Below are 19,375 nucleotides of genomic sequence, written 5' to 3' on the forward strand. Positions count from 1 at the left end.
AAATGTTGTGAAGGAATCTAAGTCTCAAGGATTATTACTGAATGATTCCATTATGTGGAGTTCTGTAATGGCGAAGGTAGTCTGTGGATTTAGAGATTAGAATAGGGGTTGCAGAGTGGGACAAGGAGAGGGGATTAACTAGAAATGGATGGGAAGGAAAATTCTGTATGATGGAAATGTCCTATCTTAATTTGGGTGTTATGTGCTTAATGTATGTGTTTGTCAGAACTCTTCAAATAGTACACTTAAGATTTATAAAAATTATCCCTCCATACAAATACTCCTTACATAATTTAAAAAGAAATGAATTGGTTGTGTTAACATTTAACATTGTGTGGTATTTCTTAGTAAAATCCAGGTTTCTGGTCACATTCCTTCATGTCACCTGTCAACTGGAACTGAGCTGTTCCAGTAGCATTGCCAGTAGCCATACTAGTGTGGCTTCTGAGCACTTGAAATGTGGTGTGTCTGAATCAAGGTGTGCAGTGCAGGTAAAATACACCTGGGAGTTTGAAAAAAAACTTAGTCTGAAAAAAAGAATGTAAACTATTTCAGCGATCAGACAACAAAAAGAAAAGGCATACAAATTGGCAAGGAAGAAGTCATTAATATTTTTTATCTTGATTATATATTGTAATGATAATATTGGGTTCAAATAATTATTAAAATTAATTTTACCCATTTCCTTTTTTATTTGAAAAAGTTTTGAAAAATTTTGATAACATATACATGACATGAAGTTTACCATAAAGTTTATTTTTATCTTAACTAGTATTTATTTATTTTTAAAAATTTGTTTAACATTTTTATTTATTTTTGAGAGACAGAGAGAGACAGAGTGCGAGCAGAGGAGGGGCAGAGAGCAAGGGAGACACATAATCCCCAGCAGGCTCCAGGCTCTGAGCTGTCAGCACAGAGCCCTATGTGGGGCTCGAACCCATCAACTGTGAGATCATGACCTGAGCTGAAATCTGACGCTTAACCAACTTAGCCACCCAGGTGCCCCTTAACTATTCTTTTAAAGTAATCTCTGTGCCCATTGTGGGGCTCTAACTCCTGACCCTGAGATCACGAGTTGCGTGTTTTACTGACAGAACTAGCCAAGTGCCATGCCTTAACCATTTTTTAATTGTACAGTTCAGTACATTCATATTAGTGTGCAACCATCTCCACCATCCATCTCCAGAACTCTTTTCATCTTAGAAGTATGAAACTCCATGGGGTGCCTGGGTGACCCAGTCAGTTAAACGTCAGACTCTTGATTTTGGCTCAGGTCATGATCTCAAGGTTCGTAAGATTGAGCCCTGCATTGGGCTCTGTGCTGACAGCGCAGAGCCTGCTTGGGATTCTCTCTCTTGGTCTCTTTCTGCCCCTCCCCTGTGTGCTCTTGGTCTAAATAAATACATACATAAATACATAAACAAACAAATAAAATAATAGAAATATGAAACTTCATACCTATTTTTTTTTAATTTTTTTTAACATTTATTTATTTTTGAGACAGAGAGAGACAGATCATGAACGGGGGAGGGTCAGAGAGAGAGGGAGACACAGAATCTGAAACAGGCTCCAGGCTCTATGCAGTCAGCACAGAGCCCGACGCGGGGCTCGAACTCACATACCGCGAGATCGTGACCTGAGCCGAAGTCGGACGCTTAACCGACTGAGCCACCTAGGCGCCCCACTTCATACCTGTTAAACAGCTCTGCATTCCCCCTCTCCCCAGTCACAGGCTACCCCCATTCTACTTTCTGCCTCTATACATTTGTCTGCCGATCCCTCAAATAAGTGAAATCATACAATATTTGTGACTGGTTTCTTCACTTAAAAAAATTTTAGTTACTATACAATTTACAATGATGTGGCTGGCATTATATCTAGTGGATGGTATTGAAGGAGAGTAAACAGCCGCCACCATTTTAGACAGGACAGAGTTCTATGCTCAGTCCCACCTCTCCCCAGTGCCATTTACCATTTGGTATTGGATTTATGTTTTCTTTTTTATGTTCACATTTCTTCTAATTGAGGAAATGGAAGTATTTCTTACATTCCTGTCTCCATCAGACATGGAAAATGAAAGGATTTTCCCCTACTTTTTAGAGGGTCATATCTTTAGAAGCATAGTTTTCTTTGTGGAAGGGAAAGATAGTCATTTAATATACAAAGTGTTTCTGTGTTCAAAGACTACAACCTAAGGTAGCATTATGAAACAAATTACTGCCTTGGATGGCTGCACTCATTGTCTCCTTGGCCCCTATAAACCTTTAATTTGAACTCTTTATTTATTTCCTTGTGTTAATTGAATTCCATTTGGGAGAAAAGATTCTAACCAACTACTACTACAAACGGCTCTTCTCTTGTGATTACTTGACATAAATCACTGGATAGCAGATACTTTATTGATTAGCTTTCAAATAAAGTTTCACTATTAAATATGGTGTCCATATGACTAGAAAGCATTTAGACTGAGTATTTATTTACAGACTACAGTTTTACTTTGCAGTTTTTGAAAGCTTGGAGCAGTGTAAGGGAGATAGCACCTTCATTAAGATTTTCAGTGATATGGTGATTATTATGTATGGTGACAATCTGTTAAGTGAGTATTGTTTAAAACCACATAAGCGAAGAAAGTACAGGAGAAATTCAGCTGTATTTTGTGTTTTGCTGTTTGGTGGCTGTTTGGAGGAGAGAGGATCTTTGCCAGGTGAATAGTTCTGGAGAAATGCCATAGCCAGGGAAGGAGGACAGTGTGTGAGGTGACAGGGTCCTAAAGGGTATCTGGGAGTCCTTGTATAATAGTTGATACTCATCATCTCGTGTTTGTATTCTCTCGTTCCTGGAATTATCTGTTGAACACCAGTGAAACACTAGTCGGGGGGTTTACACATGTGGGCTTTTCCTTCTCTTCTCCCTCAAGTAGTGTTTGGAAGTAATTCCTCCTTTCATGGGCAATCAGGGTGCAGATTATTTTATGTGAGCTTGTTCCTTCTTTTTAGATCCCTTTTGCAGACCGAACTGAAAGAAATCCCTTTCTGAGAAGAGAACCATGGGATTAGCTTATATTTGACTTACTAAGAATCTATGTTTTCTCTTCTTTTGCCTTTTTTCTTTTAAAGTCCATTCCTGCCTTGAGTACTGGAGAGCTGCCGAGGTTGGGAAACGTTAAAATGTTAAAAATGGTGGCCATCCTCTTTTTAGAGGAGAGTCCCGGTTTAATTTTCCAGATTGCTTATTCTATTTATGTCTCTTGGGCCTTTTGGCTGATTGATCATGCAGGGATTTGTCATATTGCCTACTTCTTTGAATCAAATGTGGACATAGCAACTAAAAATAAACACAATGTGGATATTAGAGAACCAGGGGCCTTCTTTGCCTGGGGAGCTGGGATACTTGGTTGTGTTGCTAAGATGTTTTCTGGCTTTAGCACAGCATCAATCATTGGAAGTGCAGCTGTGTTTGGAATGGAGCGCTGATGGAAGTGCGGAGGCACAGTGATGAGTATTATCCTGAACAATGGATACAGATGCAAATCATTATGCATAATCCATAATATTATCCCCATTTTTGGAGTCCTTTGTGTTGTGTGATTGTGTGTGATTTGCTGCACTGAGAACTAGAAGTGTGCCAAAGCATCATTTCTGTTTCAGAATAGTTTTATCAGATATTTGAAAGATAAGTAAATATTCCAGACTGTTGGGTTTGAACTCTTTGTAGCATTGTGAGTGTGGCTAATGGTTTTGACAGTAGAATCTGGCTGAACGGACTGATCGCTGTAACTTAAAGTATTTTCCTTATTTCATTATGAAAAGACAATTGAAGATCGAGCGTGAAAATTCCTTAAGGAATTACATAGGGTGAAAAACTGTCACCCAGGGGGCGCCTCAGTGGCTCAGTCAATTAAGTGTCTGACTTTGGCTCAGGTCATGATCTTGTGGTCCATGAGTTCGAGCACCGTGTCAGGCTTTGCGCTGACAGCTCAGAGCCTGGAGTCTGCTTCAGATTCTGTGTCTCCCTCTCTCTCTGCCCTGTCCTCATGCATGCTCTGACTCTCTCTTAAAAATAAGCAAACATTAAAAAATTAAAAAAAATAAAAGGAAGGCTAATGATAGTCTTGAGTTGTGAGGATTGAATGACGTAATATTTGCAGATGTTAATATAGTATCTGGCATATAATGTGTGTTATATGGGTTTTGCCTGTTTCATTTGCCACATATTGTGTTCATACAGTATCAGAGCCTTTTAGCTGGTGCCGGACTAAAGGCTGAGGTAGGAGATCAGTCCAAAACCTGAATATGTTCCGTGATGATTTGACAGCATTTAAAAATGTTAAGCCAGAATTGCTTGGTAAAACTGAAGCATTTTTCTATCATGACATTATTATAGGAGTCTTCACTGTGTCAAAATAAAAATTTAATCTATATTTAGTGCTCTGGAATTTTTCCTCAAAAGTGATTCATCTTTTGGCCATTGAGTTCCGCTTTTCACAGTTTTAAAAAAGTCTCACTTGAGCTTCTCTGATTCTGGTCCTAAAGAACTGCCGCTGCCTCGCTTTCTGATGTCAAAGACCGATGCTGAGATCCGATTTGGGAACCCGACTGAACTGCATGGAACTAAGGTTCAGATTCCATATTTAATCACAGAAAAAAATGCCTTCAAAAGAATGGACGATGAGGATAAACAGGTAAACAGTCTGATCAGGGGTGTCCATTTGATTCTGACAGTGAAACCTCACATAGCCGTGCTTCATATCTACTGTCAGGCTTCTAGCAAATCTCACCATCTGGGATACAATTATAGACTTGGAAGGAAGCCAGTGAAGTTTCCTTGTAGCAAGAAAAAGCTGAAGTATAGCCACCCATTCGCCCTTTAGAGCTTACTTGAATGTAGATTGTGTCCAGAGTGAGGCCACTGATTTTTATTTTTTATTTTTAAATGTTTGTTTATTTTTGAGAGAGTCAGAGTGTGAGTGGGGGAAGGGCGGAGAGAGAGGGAGACACAGAATCCGAAGCAGGCTCCAGGCTCTGAGCTGTCAGCACAGCCCAATACGGGGCTCGAACTCTTGAACTGTGAGATCATGACGTGAGCCGAAGTCAGAGGCTTAACTGACTGAGCCACCTGGGTGCCCCAAGGGTATGATTTAATACACTTATTTGATTTCTCTAACCAGTATTTCTAAATGGGTTCTTTGAAATGGAACTTCTAGGATTTTTTTTTTTTTTAAAGTAAAGTCTAAGTCCAACGTGGTGGGACTTTAACTCAAGACCCTCAGATCAAGTCACATGCTCTACTGACTGAGCCAGCCAGGCGCCCCTAGGACTTTTTAATAGATCCTCTCTTCACAAAAAAGTTTGGAGAAAAGGTTTCTGTGGTTAAATATATTTGGAGAGTGCTGCTTCATATCCTTGGGTGAAAGACTACATTCTGAGGCTTAGAGACTCATAAGTGCTCATTAGCAAATTCAAGGCCCTGACAAGTCCCCCTGTGAAGAGACATGGAGATTTGTGTTTACTAAACTTGTTTCTCCAGAGAATCCTTCCTTGTGGGGCTTGTTTGGGATGCCAACTTGGGAAATGCTGCCATTTCACATTTAGCAGGTTAGGGACAAGAGTAGGGAGGAGAGGCTTTAAAAATTAGAGCACTAATTGCAATAGTTAGGTGGTGATTGGTAGAGATGAAAGTATAAAATTTCAGAAAAGTATGCCTATCAAGAAAGAGGTAAATAGTCTTATTTATGCATTAGTGAACCCTGGGGGCACCAAGGTACAGCTCATACTTCTAATAAAGATACTGAATCATGCAGAAAAGTCAAATTACATTGAATATAGTATCTTCTATAAGACCAAGAAATTTGTCATATTTTAGGAAGATGAGTCAAAACGTTTTGTAAATGCAATGTGTAACAAAGGATTAAGTTGAAAAACTATATGGCTCACCATGATAATGCTGGATATATGAGGTGTTGCTGCAGAAGTTTTATATTTATAGCCAAGTGAGGTATAGCATGTCTTGTTAAATAACTCAGTGTAATGTTGATGTCATAATTTTGATACATTTTAAATGAGTTCTTTAGGGATATATATGTAAAGGGGTATAGGAAGCTTCAGTCAGTACTCTGGCATGTTTTCCTACCAGCATTTGGAGAGGAATGAGGGTCTGCTGTCCCAAGATGGTTGATACTCTGGGGACTTTCTAGGCCCATCCCTGGCTGCGTGATTGAGGACACATCCTTTCACCTGAGGGTAGGTTTGTACTCTGCCCATCCCATCTGTTGGTGTGAGGTCACTTCAAATATTCTTTTCTTTTTCTTGAAGAAGAGTATTTGATCAGTAACTCAGATTGCCTTTTTTTTTAGACTAACAGTACCTATATAGTCTGCATGTTGATTAAAAGTACTGTTTCCTTGTTACTTGGGTACTCCAAAGTTACCAGTTTATTGGTAGCATTGAAAAAGAGGAAATACAGTAGCAGAGTAAGGTTGTTTGCTTTGCCAGACTCTTACATAAAATTCACATTTTAACTGAGATTTGAACTGTAGCTTATTAAGCCTCCATCCTCCTGTTTAGGAGTGGTTTGCCCATGATGAATTGTTTCATTATCCCCTAGTGTGAAAAAGAAAAAGCTGGCATTTTACTCTGGTACAGTAAGCCCCAGCAACATTTAGCATTAAGCATTTTAAGTGTGTATTTTTAATACCCACATTTGCTGGAAGACTTGGTAAGTGTAAATCCAGGAAATAGGAGCCTTTATTATAAACACATGAAAATTGAATTTATCCACGAAGAGATCACATTTGGGGAGTGTGAATGCTATTTCATGTGATCATTGTTTTCCATTTTCCAAAGGAAAATACTAGTGGAATAACGGAAAGCATTTCATGCTAGTTTTAGTAATTTAGGTAACTGAGTGCTGGCGAGACTTTGTTCTCTGGGAGACTTGAATCCTCAGACACTGCGTTTTAACCAAGCCGTGTTTTTGAGAAAACATTTCCTCCCATTTGTGAAATCAGCCGTCTCACCGGCGGTAGAGTTGCATTATACTTCCTAACTGCCGTTCAAAGCACCAGGCTTCTCAAGTGACTGCCTCTGAACTCTGCTCTGGTTCCTTTGAAGCAGGAAACACAGTCTCCCACGATGTCACCCCTCGCCTCCCCTCCTTCTTCCCCGCCTCATTACCAGAGGGTGCCCTTGAGCCATGCCTACGGCAAACTGCGGAGCAACACGGAGCAGATGCATCCAGGTAAGAGGCGATCTTGTCCAGCTGTCCCAGACAGTGTCCTAGAGACTCCTTAATCTATCAGGCAGCAACGCCACCAGCTGCTGAATCTCCTGACTTAATTACCTCTGTCTTTGGAAACATGGCTCAATTTAATTTTGTACTCTCAAGCAAGGCTTTTTAAAAAAATAAAATGAAATGTATTCTTGTGGTGCCTTGTGTCCTATCCGAAACAAACCAGTTTCGACTTGTAATTGATTTAGATGATTTAATCCTTCGTATATAGATTTCATTACCTGGGAACATTGCATGTCGAAGGTTTATATTGTCCTGGAATTGTTCCTTTCAGCAGACATTCCAAACATGTTTATATAACAACGACTTTTCTGAAACTACTTAAAAATATAACTCTGCAAAAGCAAAAGAGTTGATTCAACCTTTAAAGACAGATCACATAAATGAAAACATCTTGCTCTTGCGGTTGAGAAGAATAAGGGAAATGGTAGGGGAAGCATTTTGCTGAGAGCATGTGGCGTGCCCAGTTGTGGGGTCGCCTGCTTACTCACACTTAACGCCGTGCTGGCCGCGTTAGCTGTAAGGTACGTTAGTTGTTCTGAGTTGGCTGCCTAGCCTGCAGTGCTTAAGGCTGCGTGCACTCACGGCAGTGCCTTGTCCTCCTGGGGCTCTGGCTCGTAGTTTAAGATAGGACCAATTAAAGGTATTCTAGAATCGGTTATTCATCACCCTCCTCTTGTATTTTGTGGGCTGTGTTTGAAAATGACCCAGTTTCTGCAGGGTTTTGCTGCGTTGAAAATAGCGGTGAGTTCTAGAGGGACACAGATAAAAATGTGTGCTAGGCTATAGAGAGGCTGTAATATTGTAGAGAGGAGCCGGTGTGGCATAATGAAAAAAATTTTTTGATGGGAATCAGAAGGTGTGGGTTTATGTGACTAGCTATGTGACCTTGGGCAAGACACTGAACTGCCCTGAACCGTGATTTCTTCTCCTCTTTTAAAATGGGGTAACACTATTCTATTGGGGTGTTGTGAGGATTAGCGAAAACACAAAGTCTGATTGGAAATTAAGTCCTATGCAAATGCAAGATGATGCTGTTCAGGGATAGTAACAAAAAATCACTCTCCTTAAACTCGAATGTCCCATTGGGGTCTGAAACAAAATAGGGTTGAGAATTCTTCACTTTGCTTTTAGCCTCTCCTGCCTGATTTCCCTAGTTTTAGAAGCGGAGCTCTTTTTTTGATTCTTAATGTTATTTGGGCTTGGACATTGGAGTTTTATGCCCAGCGTGGTGCCTGTTTTTTGGTTTTTAATTCACACATGAGTCATTTTTTGTTCTACTGAGTCAGCCTATTACCAGGTTGTTATATCTATATCTATAATCTATATCTATCTATCTATCTATCTATATCTATTTGGCTATTCCTTTAAAAACTTGTCTGTATTCACTGTCTCTACTTCTTGCCCCATTCTTTCCTCATTCCAATTGGGCTTCCATTCCCCCCATTGGCAAGGAAACAATCTGCTTCTCTCCGTCTTCCTTGACTCTTAGAAGCCTATGTCAAGGTTGTCCATGCCTTCATTCTTACTTATTTTTTCTAAATGATAAAATGCACATATTTAAAAATCTCCCAAGTTGAGTTTTGACAAATGGATGCATCCATGTAGCCACCACTTTGATCAAGAATAGAACATTTCCGGGGCGCCTGGGTGGCTCAGTCAGTTGAGCGTCCCGACTCTTGATTTTGGCTCAGGTCATGATCCCAGGGTCTTGGGACTGAGCCCCACATTGGGTCCTGTGCTGAGTGTGGAGGCTGCTTAAGATTTTCTGTCTCCCTCCGACCCTCTCCCTGACTTCTGTGTGCACTTTCTCTAACAAACAAACAAACAAACAAACAAACAAACATACATTTCAATCACCCTACAGATGCCCCTTTCCAGTCACTCCCTGGCCTCCAATGTGAGGACTGTTTTGATTTTTATCACCTTAGATTAGTTTTGCCTCTTTTAGAACTTAATATAAATGGAATCATATTGAACAACTCCTCTTATGTGTCTGCTGTCTTTCCCTTGGCATTAGTGGTTGAGGTTCATTCTTATTGTTGTGTGTCTCAGTAGTTTGCTTCTTTTTATTACTCAGTTGTGTTTCATTGTGTGAATGTACCACAATTTGATGATCCACTCTCCTGTTGATGGACATTTGGTTTGTTTCCAGTGTTTGGCTGTCATGAGTAAGGATACAACGAACATTTGTTTGTGAATCTTTTTGTGACATGTATTGTCATTTCCCTGGCACCTAGGAGTAGAATTTCTGTACCTTAGGGAAGGGGTGTAAGAAACTGCCAAAGAGTTTTACAGAGTGGCTGTATATACCCACTGGCGATGTGTGAGAGTTCAGTGTTCCTTGCCAGCATTTGGTACTCTCAGTGGTTTCCTTTCCTTCAGTGTTTTTTAACTGTAGACATTATATCAGATATGAAGACATTTCCTTGTGGTCACTCTTTTATTCTTGGAACATTGTTTTCTAAGTTACCCCTTGCTGGTTTTTCTCCTATATCATGAACCTTAAACTTGACGAGCTACCATTTCAGAGGGTTCTTCTTTGCACAGCACACCCATAGAGAGGAGTCTGAGTGAACAGTCAGTTGCCTGTTTCTCAAAGAGTTTGAGTTTTTTGGCTCTAGCCATTGATTAGGAGTCTGTTAGGTCCCTGTAGTTGTGAACAAGGTCATTCAGAAATAAAACATTTACAGGTACTACCATTTAGACTTCTCCATCTGTCTAAGTCAAAGGAAGGGAGAGTTTTTCTATCTGCAACTTGGTTCAATCTTGTGATTTTTGCTTCTAATTGATAATATTCACTTCACAGCTTGTTCACTCCTATTTGTATAATGTCTGTAGATTCTCCCCCAGAGGATTTTCTTGACCTGTTTGCTTCCTTTTCTGTCCTATATCCTCAGGTCAGGAAGTAAGAGAATCCCACATGTCTTCATTCTCTTTCTTCCCATGTTTTCAGAACTCAGTTTTTCTTAAGGCCTTCACGCTCTTTTCCATCTGTTTTTTTTAACTCTCTGTTGTCTTCACCATGTCATCAACCCATCTGACAAACCCAGGATTCCCTTTCCTGTTTCTGTACTCTGTTTTCCTTTTGATCTACACAGTGGCATATCTAAAACCTGTTAAATCGCAGTGACTCTGGTGCCCAGCATTCTAGAATTATTCTTAATTTATGCCTTTTCAGAAAGGAGTTTTGCCGGTGGAATAATTTTCTAGGAATACATTTTTCTGGGGTCATTTCCCTGTCTAAGATTCTGCCATGATTCCTGGCTAGTGGGGAATGTTTGTGAGTATGTTTTAAATCAGACTGAGTGTCTCCAGACCAGTCTGATTCAGAGCCCCTCTTCAACTTCTCTCCTGGCTCCTGCTATTCTAACCTCTGCTGGATGTAGCTGTAGCTCATGTCCCGTGGGTGAGACTTGTGTGCCAGGCATCGTGCAGAGATCTTGATGTGTGTTATTTTCTTCTTAGCACAACCCTTGGAGGCAGATGCTGCTACCCATATTTAAAAACCGTTGAAATCACAGTAATACAACCATATAGTTAAAAAATATTTAAATGCCTGTAGGGAAAACAACTTTTCTCCTTCCCACTCAACTTATTTCTGATCTCCAGAGGCAACTATTGCAAATCTTACCTGTTTCTTCTGATACCTAATGTCTTATCTCTGTATCAAGATATCCGTTCTGCCTTTTCTTACACATCTTATTCTGATGTATTGATTCTAGGAATGTACTCTCTGAAGAGCATGGGCTGTGATGTCCGTCTCCTGGGTCTAAAGGTAGACTTGGTGGGCCTGCATTTCTAGCCTGTGTGACTATGGGTATTTCGCTTTTCTGAGTTTCAGTTTTTCTTATCTGTAAAGTGGAAGAATGTCTGCCTCAGAGGTTTGCCCTGTGGATCAAATGAGGAGTGTTATATAAACCTCTGTGTCTAACACGGGTCCTGGCACATTGTAGGTGCTCAACTGTTGCCTAGTATTTTCTTTGTATTTTTAGGATCTGGTACCTGTTTGGTTTTTGATGCCCTTAAGTGTTCTTGAAATTCACCTTCTGGATATCATTCATTGGGTTGATGGCAGATGTAGAGTCTTTACTGTGCATTTGCTAGTGATCCCCGTTCTGGTTTGACACTGAATCTCAGAGTGATGAAATCTTTAGGGTTCTTCCCTTTGGAGAAAGATGATAACTTCTAGTTCTTATGAAACCTCTTGTAAGGGGATCTGAGAATTATTTCTTTTGCATTGAGTTGCATTTGCCAGGTTTTATTTGGGAGGAAGGAGAGTAGAGGCAGTAAGTAACTCTTTCTGAGTTGAGATCCACCTGAGGATGGGACAAGAGTGAGACTGATGATGGTCTGATGATCAGTTCTGATACTGACAGAGCTGATCGAAGCACATGTTTTAGATTTGTGACCACATGGGCTTCGTACACTCACCTCTCCAGTCACGGGCAGGCACGGCCATCCTAGTCTTCCCATAGGAGTAGGAAGAGAAGATCTGCCGTTGAGGCCAGGCCTTTCCAAAAATGATGCCCCATGTGGCTGAGTCTTTGTTCAAGCCTTACTGATGAGATATGTCCATCTCTTCCAAGGGAAGGCCCTTGTAGGTGAGGGGCTGGAGCCACGGGCCAGGTGGCCTCCTCGCATATGTGCTCCTCCTGTGTAGTAGAAGCTCCCTTCCTCTGAGGGGAATTAGAGGCACGGAGGGTCAGCTGCCCAGGGGAAGCTCATGACCGCTAGTACCCCAACCATGGTGCAGTTTACTGTGTTCAAACCTTCTGGCGTTAATAGTTATATTCAGTGTTCTGTCAAAATGGAGTGATCTTAAAAATCCTTCTTCGAAGGACACCTGCCTACCGGCTGAGACTTCTTTTTTAACATTTGGATTATGTATTCCTGGGTTTGTGTCTTTTGCAGTTTTTTTATATTCTTATTTATTCTTAGCAGGGTCTGAAAATCTACTTAATACTTTGCCAGGTAATGATTTTTGATGTTTTAATGTATTTTAACTGTGTTATAATGTTGTGTTCCAGTCCCTTGGAGGAAATATAAAAAGCAGATGTGAGCCCAAGAGTGGTTTGCTGTTCCTGATGTACTGTTCTTACACCCCCTTTATTTTCAGGTGATCAGAGTCTGCCCTGGGTGGTGCTGTGACAGGCTGCCCCGCACCCTCTACCGGACCTTATTTATAAGGAAGCTAGAGGAAGCGAGCATTTTACTTCTTGATATACTTCCAAAAACTCAAATTGTCAACCAGAAATGTTAATCAAAAATGGCTTCATCTTGGGTGATGAGTTCTCTTTTCTGTTGGAGCTGAATACTACCTGGTTATGTTTAACTGTTTTCCTACCATATTGGCAAAGTCATTATAAAATATTTGGGAAATAAAGTGAAAAAGGCTTTTGTTTTTGTGGCTTAAAAACTTTTCTTAAAGTCACCAAAATTATTTTTAGTTTGGTTACTGAAAGATAAAATAATAAATATAAAATACATTTATTCCTTTTTGTATTTTTCTCTACTTGATTTTACATCCTTTCCAATAAGGAAAAGAAGACTCTGCCATTTATTTTTGAAAAATAAATAGTAACATTGATTCTTAGTGTTCAAAATGCATACTTATTTTCTTGTTTCTTTGGAAGATGGATGATGAATGCAAGACTTTTAAACCGGCAGGTGTATATAGAATTTACCAGATACTTAGAATTTGAGCATTTATAATATGGCACTTCTCTGACTATTGTTATTGCTTTCTATTCCAATTTAGGTTCTTACCATTACACCCTTCAGATTTATTCCTAATCTCAACATGATGCAAATCTTTTCCTGTCTTTTTATGAATCAGTTAAATGGCTTTCGATTGCACCCAGGTTTGTTTGTACAAGGTGGCCCTATGTACATAAACTCTAATTCCTTTGCTGATTCTTCCCTGAAGAACAGACAGTCTCAGTTTGAGTGTGACATCATAATTTTTGGGTGGAATCTTTTTGTGCTGTGCTGTGCTGACTTTTCCTCCTGCTTTTTCAGCTCCTTATGAAGCTAGACAGCCCCTTGTCCAGCCTGAAGGACCCTCATCGGGGGCCCCAGGAACCAAACCCCCTCGCCATCAGGCTTCCCTTATTCGGGTAAGTGATGTGGGGTTGTTCCAGTGGCAGACTTTGGGGACATGGCTTTTTGATGGGCTGCCCCTTTTTTTTTTTTTTTTTTCTGCAAGGAAGATATAAAACTGCCCCCTTGGGCAAATATTGGACTTCTTGTTCTGTTGCTTGTATATTTTCGTTAATCTTTTTTTTTTTTTTAAAGTAAGCTCTACCCCCAACGTGGGGCTTGAGCTCACGACTCCAAGATCAAGAGTCACCTGCTTTACTGACCGGGCCAGCCAGGGACCCCTATTTTCCTAGATCTTTTTTGTAACGTGTGTTTCTACACTTTCTTGGTGTCTCTAGACGAATCCAAGCTGGTTCTTGGTCTTTTGTATGTCAAAATGCCCTTCCACCTGTATCTACTTAGTCTTTAGGCACCTCCCTCAGGAGTACGTTTTTCCCCCCCAAAACAGCCTTTCTTATTTTTGCCTTATTCTTTATTATTATTCATTTGGTGCATACTTAGCCGTTGCCCTTTGTTTTGTGCCTCCAATTACATTGCAGGCTTTTGGAAGGCAGGGGTAGTTCTTAGGCATTCTGTCTCAGTGCCTAGTCCATGCCTTTTGGAGAACAGTTATTTGATGTGTGGCAGCAACTACTGTTTCTTATATGTAATAGATAGCAGTATTCTGACAGAAACACAAGTGATGTCTCCGTTTCTCCTGGCTTAGAAAATTTCAGCTTCCCTTTCTCCAGTGTTTTCTTTTGGATAAAGAACTCATTTGTTTTTTTGTATCTGCAACTGTTATCTTGTGCAGTATCTCTGAGTTCTGTGCTGGGTAGGTCCTTTTCTCAAAAAAAGGGTGTGTGCATGTTGGTGTATGTGTCTGCATGAGAGGAATTACGAAAAAACTGGGTTTACTTTTGGGTGGTTTGTCAGTGTTCAACTTAGGAAGAAGGATTACTAAGGACCTTTGAAGGAAGATCATGGTGTTCACTGAATACCCTCTGGGAATGGGTACTCTGTTAGGCCTAGAACTGTGTTATGGACAAAACTTTATCTTCTAAGGTGGTAGTCTTTGTACAAAGAACTTTCCTAAGGATAATAATTTAGCCATATGCTGTGTATTTATATTTAATGCTTCCTACAACTATAAGATCTAGGTACTGTTATATCTATTAGTGTGGGTGAGTTAACTGTGCCTGAGAGAGGTTAGGTAATGGGTCTAAAGTTTTATTCATAGCCAGTAAGTGGAAGAACCAGAATTTGAAACCAGGCCTTGACCCAGTGTCAAAATCTATGCTTAAAATACTTTACATTAGAGTTCCATACTATAGGGAGGCTATGTTCCGAACTTGCTACATAAATAAGCATTGGGTGTAGTAAGAACTATGCTTGAAAATCCCTTACTGGTACCATGTTGGAGGGCTAACATGCCATTCTCTCCTATGTCCAGAAGACCTCACTTTCACCTCCAAGCTGGAACAAAGAGCTGTTTCTTTAGCTGGGCCCCAGATGCAGTAGTTGGTTGTGTTTAGAGGTCCTGTGGTACAACAATATGTGTCTTTAAATATAAGAATCACATCTGCTGTAGAATGATGGTTTACAATAAGAAAGGCATTGGAGGGACTGGGATTCATCTAAAAGGTTCTACAGGATGTGCTGTGCATGTCTGTGTGGAGTTTATCCTAGTGCTGTGGAGTCCTGATCCTGAACTGTTAGAATGATGCTCACGCAAGCAGGAAATCATGGCCTTTGCAGTGGTCAGATAGGGATCACGAGTTCCTTTCTACCTAGTCGCCTGGCAGGGAGGATGCCATGTGTTCTTATTTGGATTGGTGTCCTGTGACTTCTAATCTCTGGGTCCACGTTTCCTGCTAATAGACATGCTTCTTCGTTCAACTGATGTTTACTATATACCTATGGAGGTGGAACAGTCCCAGTCCCTGCCCTCATAGAGCTTCTAGGCAGTTGGAGGAGGTGGTCAATAATCAAACCATTGCAAAGTAAATAAGTCATTATAATATGTGTTGTGAATGGAAATTACACTGCTTTGAGGCTGAAAAACAGTGTGGGGGTGCAGTTATGTCCTACCCTTAGCAGGTAGGGGGCAATCAAGGAAGGCTTTTAGTGGGAAGCCACATTTGAGTTGAAATGGGAAGGATTTGTAGGTGTTAACCAGGTCAGGGGATGAGAATGGGGGAGTAGGCAAGAATATAGAGGGAACTGCGTGTACAACATTCTTTGCTAGTGCTTAGCATTTTATCCACATCCCCTTCAGTGCTCACAGCTGCCTTATGAGGTGATTCCTGTTGTCCCATTTTTTCCCATGTACCAGTCCTCTTTAATTCTCAATTAGAGTATGAAAGGAGTCAAGGGTACCAGGCAAAGGCCATGGTCAGGAATGCAGAATGTGCCTCGACACTGGGCCCTCTTCAGTGGTACTTGCTTAGCTGCTCATGTTGGAGTTCCTTGTAACAGTGACAGTAGTTGAAAAGCACATAAGCTGCCAGCACCATAGAAATCCCAGCGATGGCCCCTTTCTTCACATTGACATACTTGTAACACTGGTAGTAATCTCTTGAAACGCTCCAGCAGTGCCTTCAGGGGGTGAAATCCTGCATCAGTATCCAGCTTGGCAGCTCTCCTAAGTTGACATCCATGAGCTGCTTCTCCTTCACTGGTATGGATGACGCCATCCTGGAGTCTTGGGTGTCTGCTATGTCATCCCATGTTTCTGATGCTAAAACCTGAGATTTAAAGACCTTACGTAATCTGCCCAAAGTCACAGTTAGGAAGTGATAGGGTTGGAGTTCAAACACAGGACGTGATTTCTTAGTCTGGCTCAGGAACCAGATGGATAGTAATATCATCTGGTAAGCTAAGAAGCCCTGGATGAAAAACTGGCCTTGAGAGTTCTGGGGAAAGATCATGAGCTCAGTGTTAGATGCTGGGATTTGAGCTTTTGAGAGAGTCAAGAGGAGGTGTCAAAGAGATGGTAGGAGATAATGGCTCTGGAGCTTTGAGGAGAGCCAGGGCTGAACAACAGTATTTGCCAGTAGTTGGCCATTAGAAGGACTTAAGGTATCGTCTGGAAGAAACCAGATGGGTTCTTGTGCAGGACTGGCCAAACTCTGTGTGACTTTGGGTAAGTTCCTTCTCTTTTCTATAACATGAATGACTTGGAATGGATTTAACAGTCCATTGTAATAATCTGCGACAGTCTGACTCTCTTAATGTTTGTTTGGCATCAGTGGAAGCCCCGCCCCTGCCCCACCCCCTCCTGTTTGAAGCATTGCCTTCTGTTTAAGATGAGAACAAGGGGCCTTCCTCCAGACAGCACAGTTTGTGGTTTTCATGGCTGATGTGTTTTTGTTGCTTTTGTTCCTAGGTTTCTTCCTCATGGCTGTCAACTTAGTTTGGCTAGACTCTACGTCCCAGAAAGAAAATTGCCAACCTGTATTAGTCTTGTTGATGAGGGGATCTGAAGAGAAGGGTTTTGGTGGTAGGGGATTAATATGGATTGGGCCTGGTGCCAGCTGAGACTGGGATAACTCATTCCCCTCACATTGCCATGTTAATGTGCTGATGGCAACCTTGCTTTCTTCTAGCTTCCTCTGTCGCCTTATATTCGAATCCTTCCTCATGATAGGATGGGAGGCGGCCTATGGGTACTGGGGGAGGTTTTTAGGGACTCTGGGCCAGTGCTGTTGCAGCTCATGAGCTTGGCATTTTAGAGATGCTTATGCCAAATTCAGCACCCAAATATTGGAATGAATAGTTTTTTTGCTTAGTACTTTATGAATTCGGGTTTTTTTTTTTTTTTTTTGTTCAGGGTGAGATGTTTTTCCCCTTGAAATTTCAGACTGAGCTTATTCTATATCTGTGGAGGGTTGACAGTGATTTGTAAAGAAATACTAAGTCTTCTTTCCTGATTCATCTATTATGTGTTTATAGGTCATTTTGTGGTTTACTTTTCGCAAAGTTTCCTAAGCAGCTAGACTATAGTCATTTGTAATTTGCTGGTGTAGGATTTAGAATTGCCCCTTTTGCTCCCACTGTACTCCACTGCATCTGTTTTTGCCGTGGTTGCCAGAAACTGCTTTGGGTTAAGTTCTTGCTCCATTGACCCCTTGGCAGCTTTTGACATTAACCACTGTCTTGATATGCTCTCATTGTTTGGTGTCCATGATGCCATCTTCTCCTGGTTTTCTTCCTGCTTCTGTGACTACCTCTTACTAATCTTCTTTTTCCATTCTTCTTCTTCCACCGGCACCTCACATGTTGGTGATGCCTGGGTGCGCTTCTTACTCTGTTCCTCTTTAGCCGTATGGAAGCCTATGACCACATATCTCCATCTGCCAGACGTCTTCACTCAGATGTCCCACTGTCTTTCCCACAGAACCAGCTTTCACCCTTCCGTTCCTGTCTCCATCCGTCAGCACAGGCCAGAATGTTGGTCGCTATCTTTGACTCATCTCTTGCCCTCCTGCCCACTTAGTTACCAGGTCCTGGCCATTTCACTTTCTAAATGCCTCTCTTACCTGTCCATTTCCCTGCACCTCCTTGGTTCAGGCCGTCCTCCTCTGTCACTGAATCTGTTCTGTCAGCCTGTAACTCTTTTTCCTTGCTTCCACTCTTGCCTCTTCAAATCCATTATGCTTACTGCATATAAAAATAGTCTTAAAAATACATATCTGATCACCCTACTCCCTTGGTTGAGGCCTGCCCACTGCTCTCTGCATATCACCTACTTCCGAACATGGCCCTCAGGGTCCTGCTGTTCACACCTACTTGTTACCTTTTCAGTCACTGTAGTTCACTTCTCTCCCTCCACACCCTGGCCACAAGGGAGCTACTGTTGTTTCCCTAATAGCCAGTGTCCTTTGTGTGGGAACCTTACTCTTCGTCTTGTCTTTTGCCTTCTTTGTTTTCTCCTTTGCCTTCATTCATGTATACTTTTTTTTCCCATTGATAACATTAAGTTTGAGAATTTTCTAATATTTCTTGTACATGTGAAGTTTCCATTTTTTCATTCTTAAAAAATAGCTCATTACTCATCTCCTTTATCTGTGAAGCTCGGCCAGAGGGATGGGCCTTCAGTCTTTGTTGGTTTCACATTCCAGAGGCAGCTTTTCTTTTGTGTCATTCCAGGAATATTTTAGGCACACATAAATAAATATAGGTATTCATGTATATGTGTATTTGTATGTGTATATATTTACATATATATTAAATATATGCAATATATTTTTACCTGACTTTGGGAATACAGGTTTGGTAGATCAAATATACTTCCAGGCAGATCTCACTAGAAAAAATTTTATCTTTTATTTTAAATCAAAACATATTCACTTTTTGCACCTAAATATGCATGCTGTAATATTTTATTCTCTTTTTGAAGGGGTGAATGTAACAGTCTTCTGGGGTAAATTCTCAATGCTCACATGTCTTTATTACTTCAAAGACAAAATAGTGATAGAATTTAGAGAACTTTATCACCCTGCCATTTCACTTGGAGGTTTTGGCTTTATTTGTGGTGGAAGTTTTCTAATGAGTAGGCAGACATTGTCAGACCTTGCTAAGCAGCCATCGTTTTAATCTAAAAGTCTGTGAGTTGAAAACGTTTATTGAACTTAGTTGTCTCCTTTACCCCCCTCATTCTCGCTCAATTTCAGTTTCTTGCCATGCCCTCCCCATCCTGCTATGGACTTAATTGTAGGTACTTAGGTCCAGAAGCAGATTCTCTCTGCTCCTCGCGTTTATTCGGAATGGTTGTAAGTGGAAAAGAAGTGTGTAAAGGATGCTGAAAGAAATGAACACCCCGAGGCTCTGTTGGAGCAGTGTTGTCAGAAGTCAGAAGACAATTGGTAGCCACTGCGAGTGAGTTGTTCACTGTAGGAGTTTGGATGAGAACAGGCAGAGCTAGACTTTCTGGGAGACTGTCCTTGCAGTGGGAGGACTTTCTGTGGTGTCAAGGGTATTTTATGGATGGTTGGGACTAGGACGC

General features: G+C 41.0%; 1 protein-coding gene and 1 pseudogene across 6 annotated transcripts in view; one reads left to right on the forward strand and one right to left on the reverse strand.

The window, feature by feature from the left end:
* REPS2 (RALBP1 associated Eps domain containing 2) overlaps positions 1-19,375 on the forward strand; it is a 213,469-nt gene that overhangs the window by 63,982 nt on the left and 130,112 nt on the right. For 5 of the 6 annotated variants that reach the window (XR_007460453.1, XM_049643524.1, XM_049643519.1 and 2 more), the window contains exons 3-5: positions 4,533-4,681; positions 7,110-7,236; positions 13,309-13,406. Coding sequence is in view for 5 of the 6 variants with exons in the window: in XM_049643524.1 (XP_049499481.1) it covers positions 4,533-4,681; positions 7,110-7,236; positions 13,309-13,406 (374 nt within the window). In the remaining variant the exon portion in view is untranslated. The remainder of the gene's footprint in view (positions 1-4,532; positions 4,682-7,109; positions 7,237-13,308; positions 13,407-19,375) is intronic. The other variant, XM_049643521.1, reaches the window with a different exon arrangement.
* LOC125931515 (ATP synthase subunit f, mitochondrial-like) lies at positions 15,763-16,095 on the reverse strand (annotated as a pseudogene).

The sequence above is a fragment of the Panthera uncia genome, chromosome X (genome assembly GCF_023721935.1).
Source record: "Panthera uncia isolate 11264 chromosome X, Puncia_PCG_1.0, whole genome shotgun sequence".
NCBI lineage: Eukaryota > Metazoa > Chordata > Mammalia > Carnivora > Felidae > Panthera > Panthera uncia.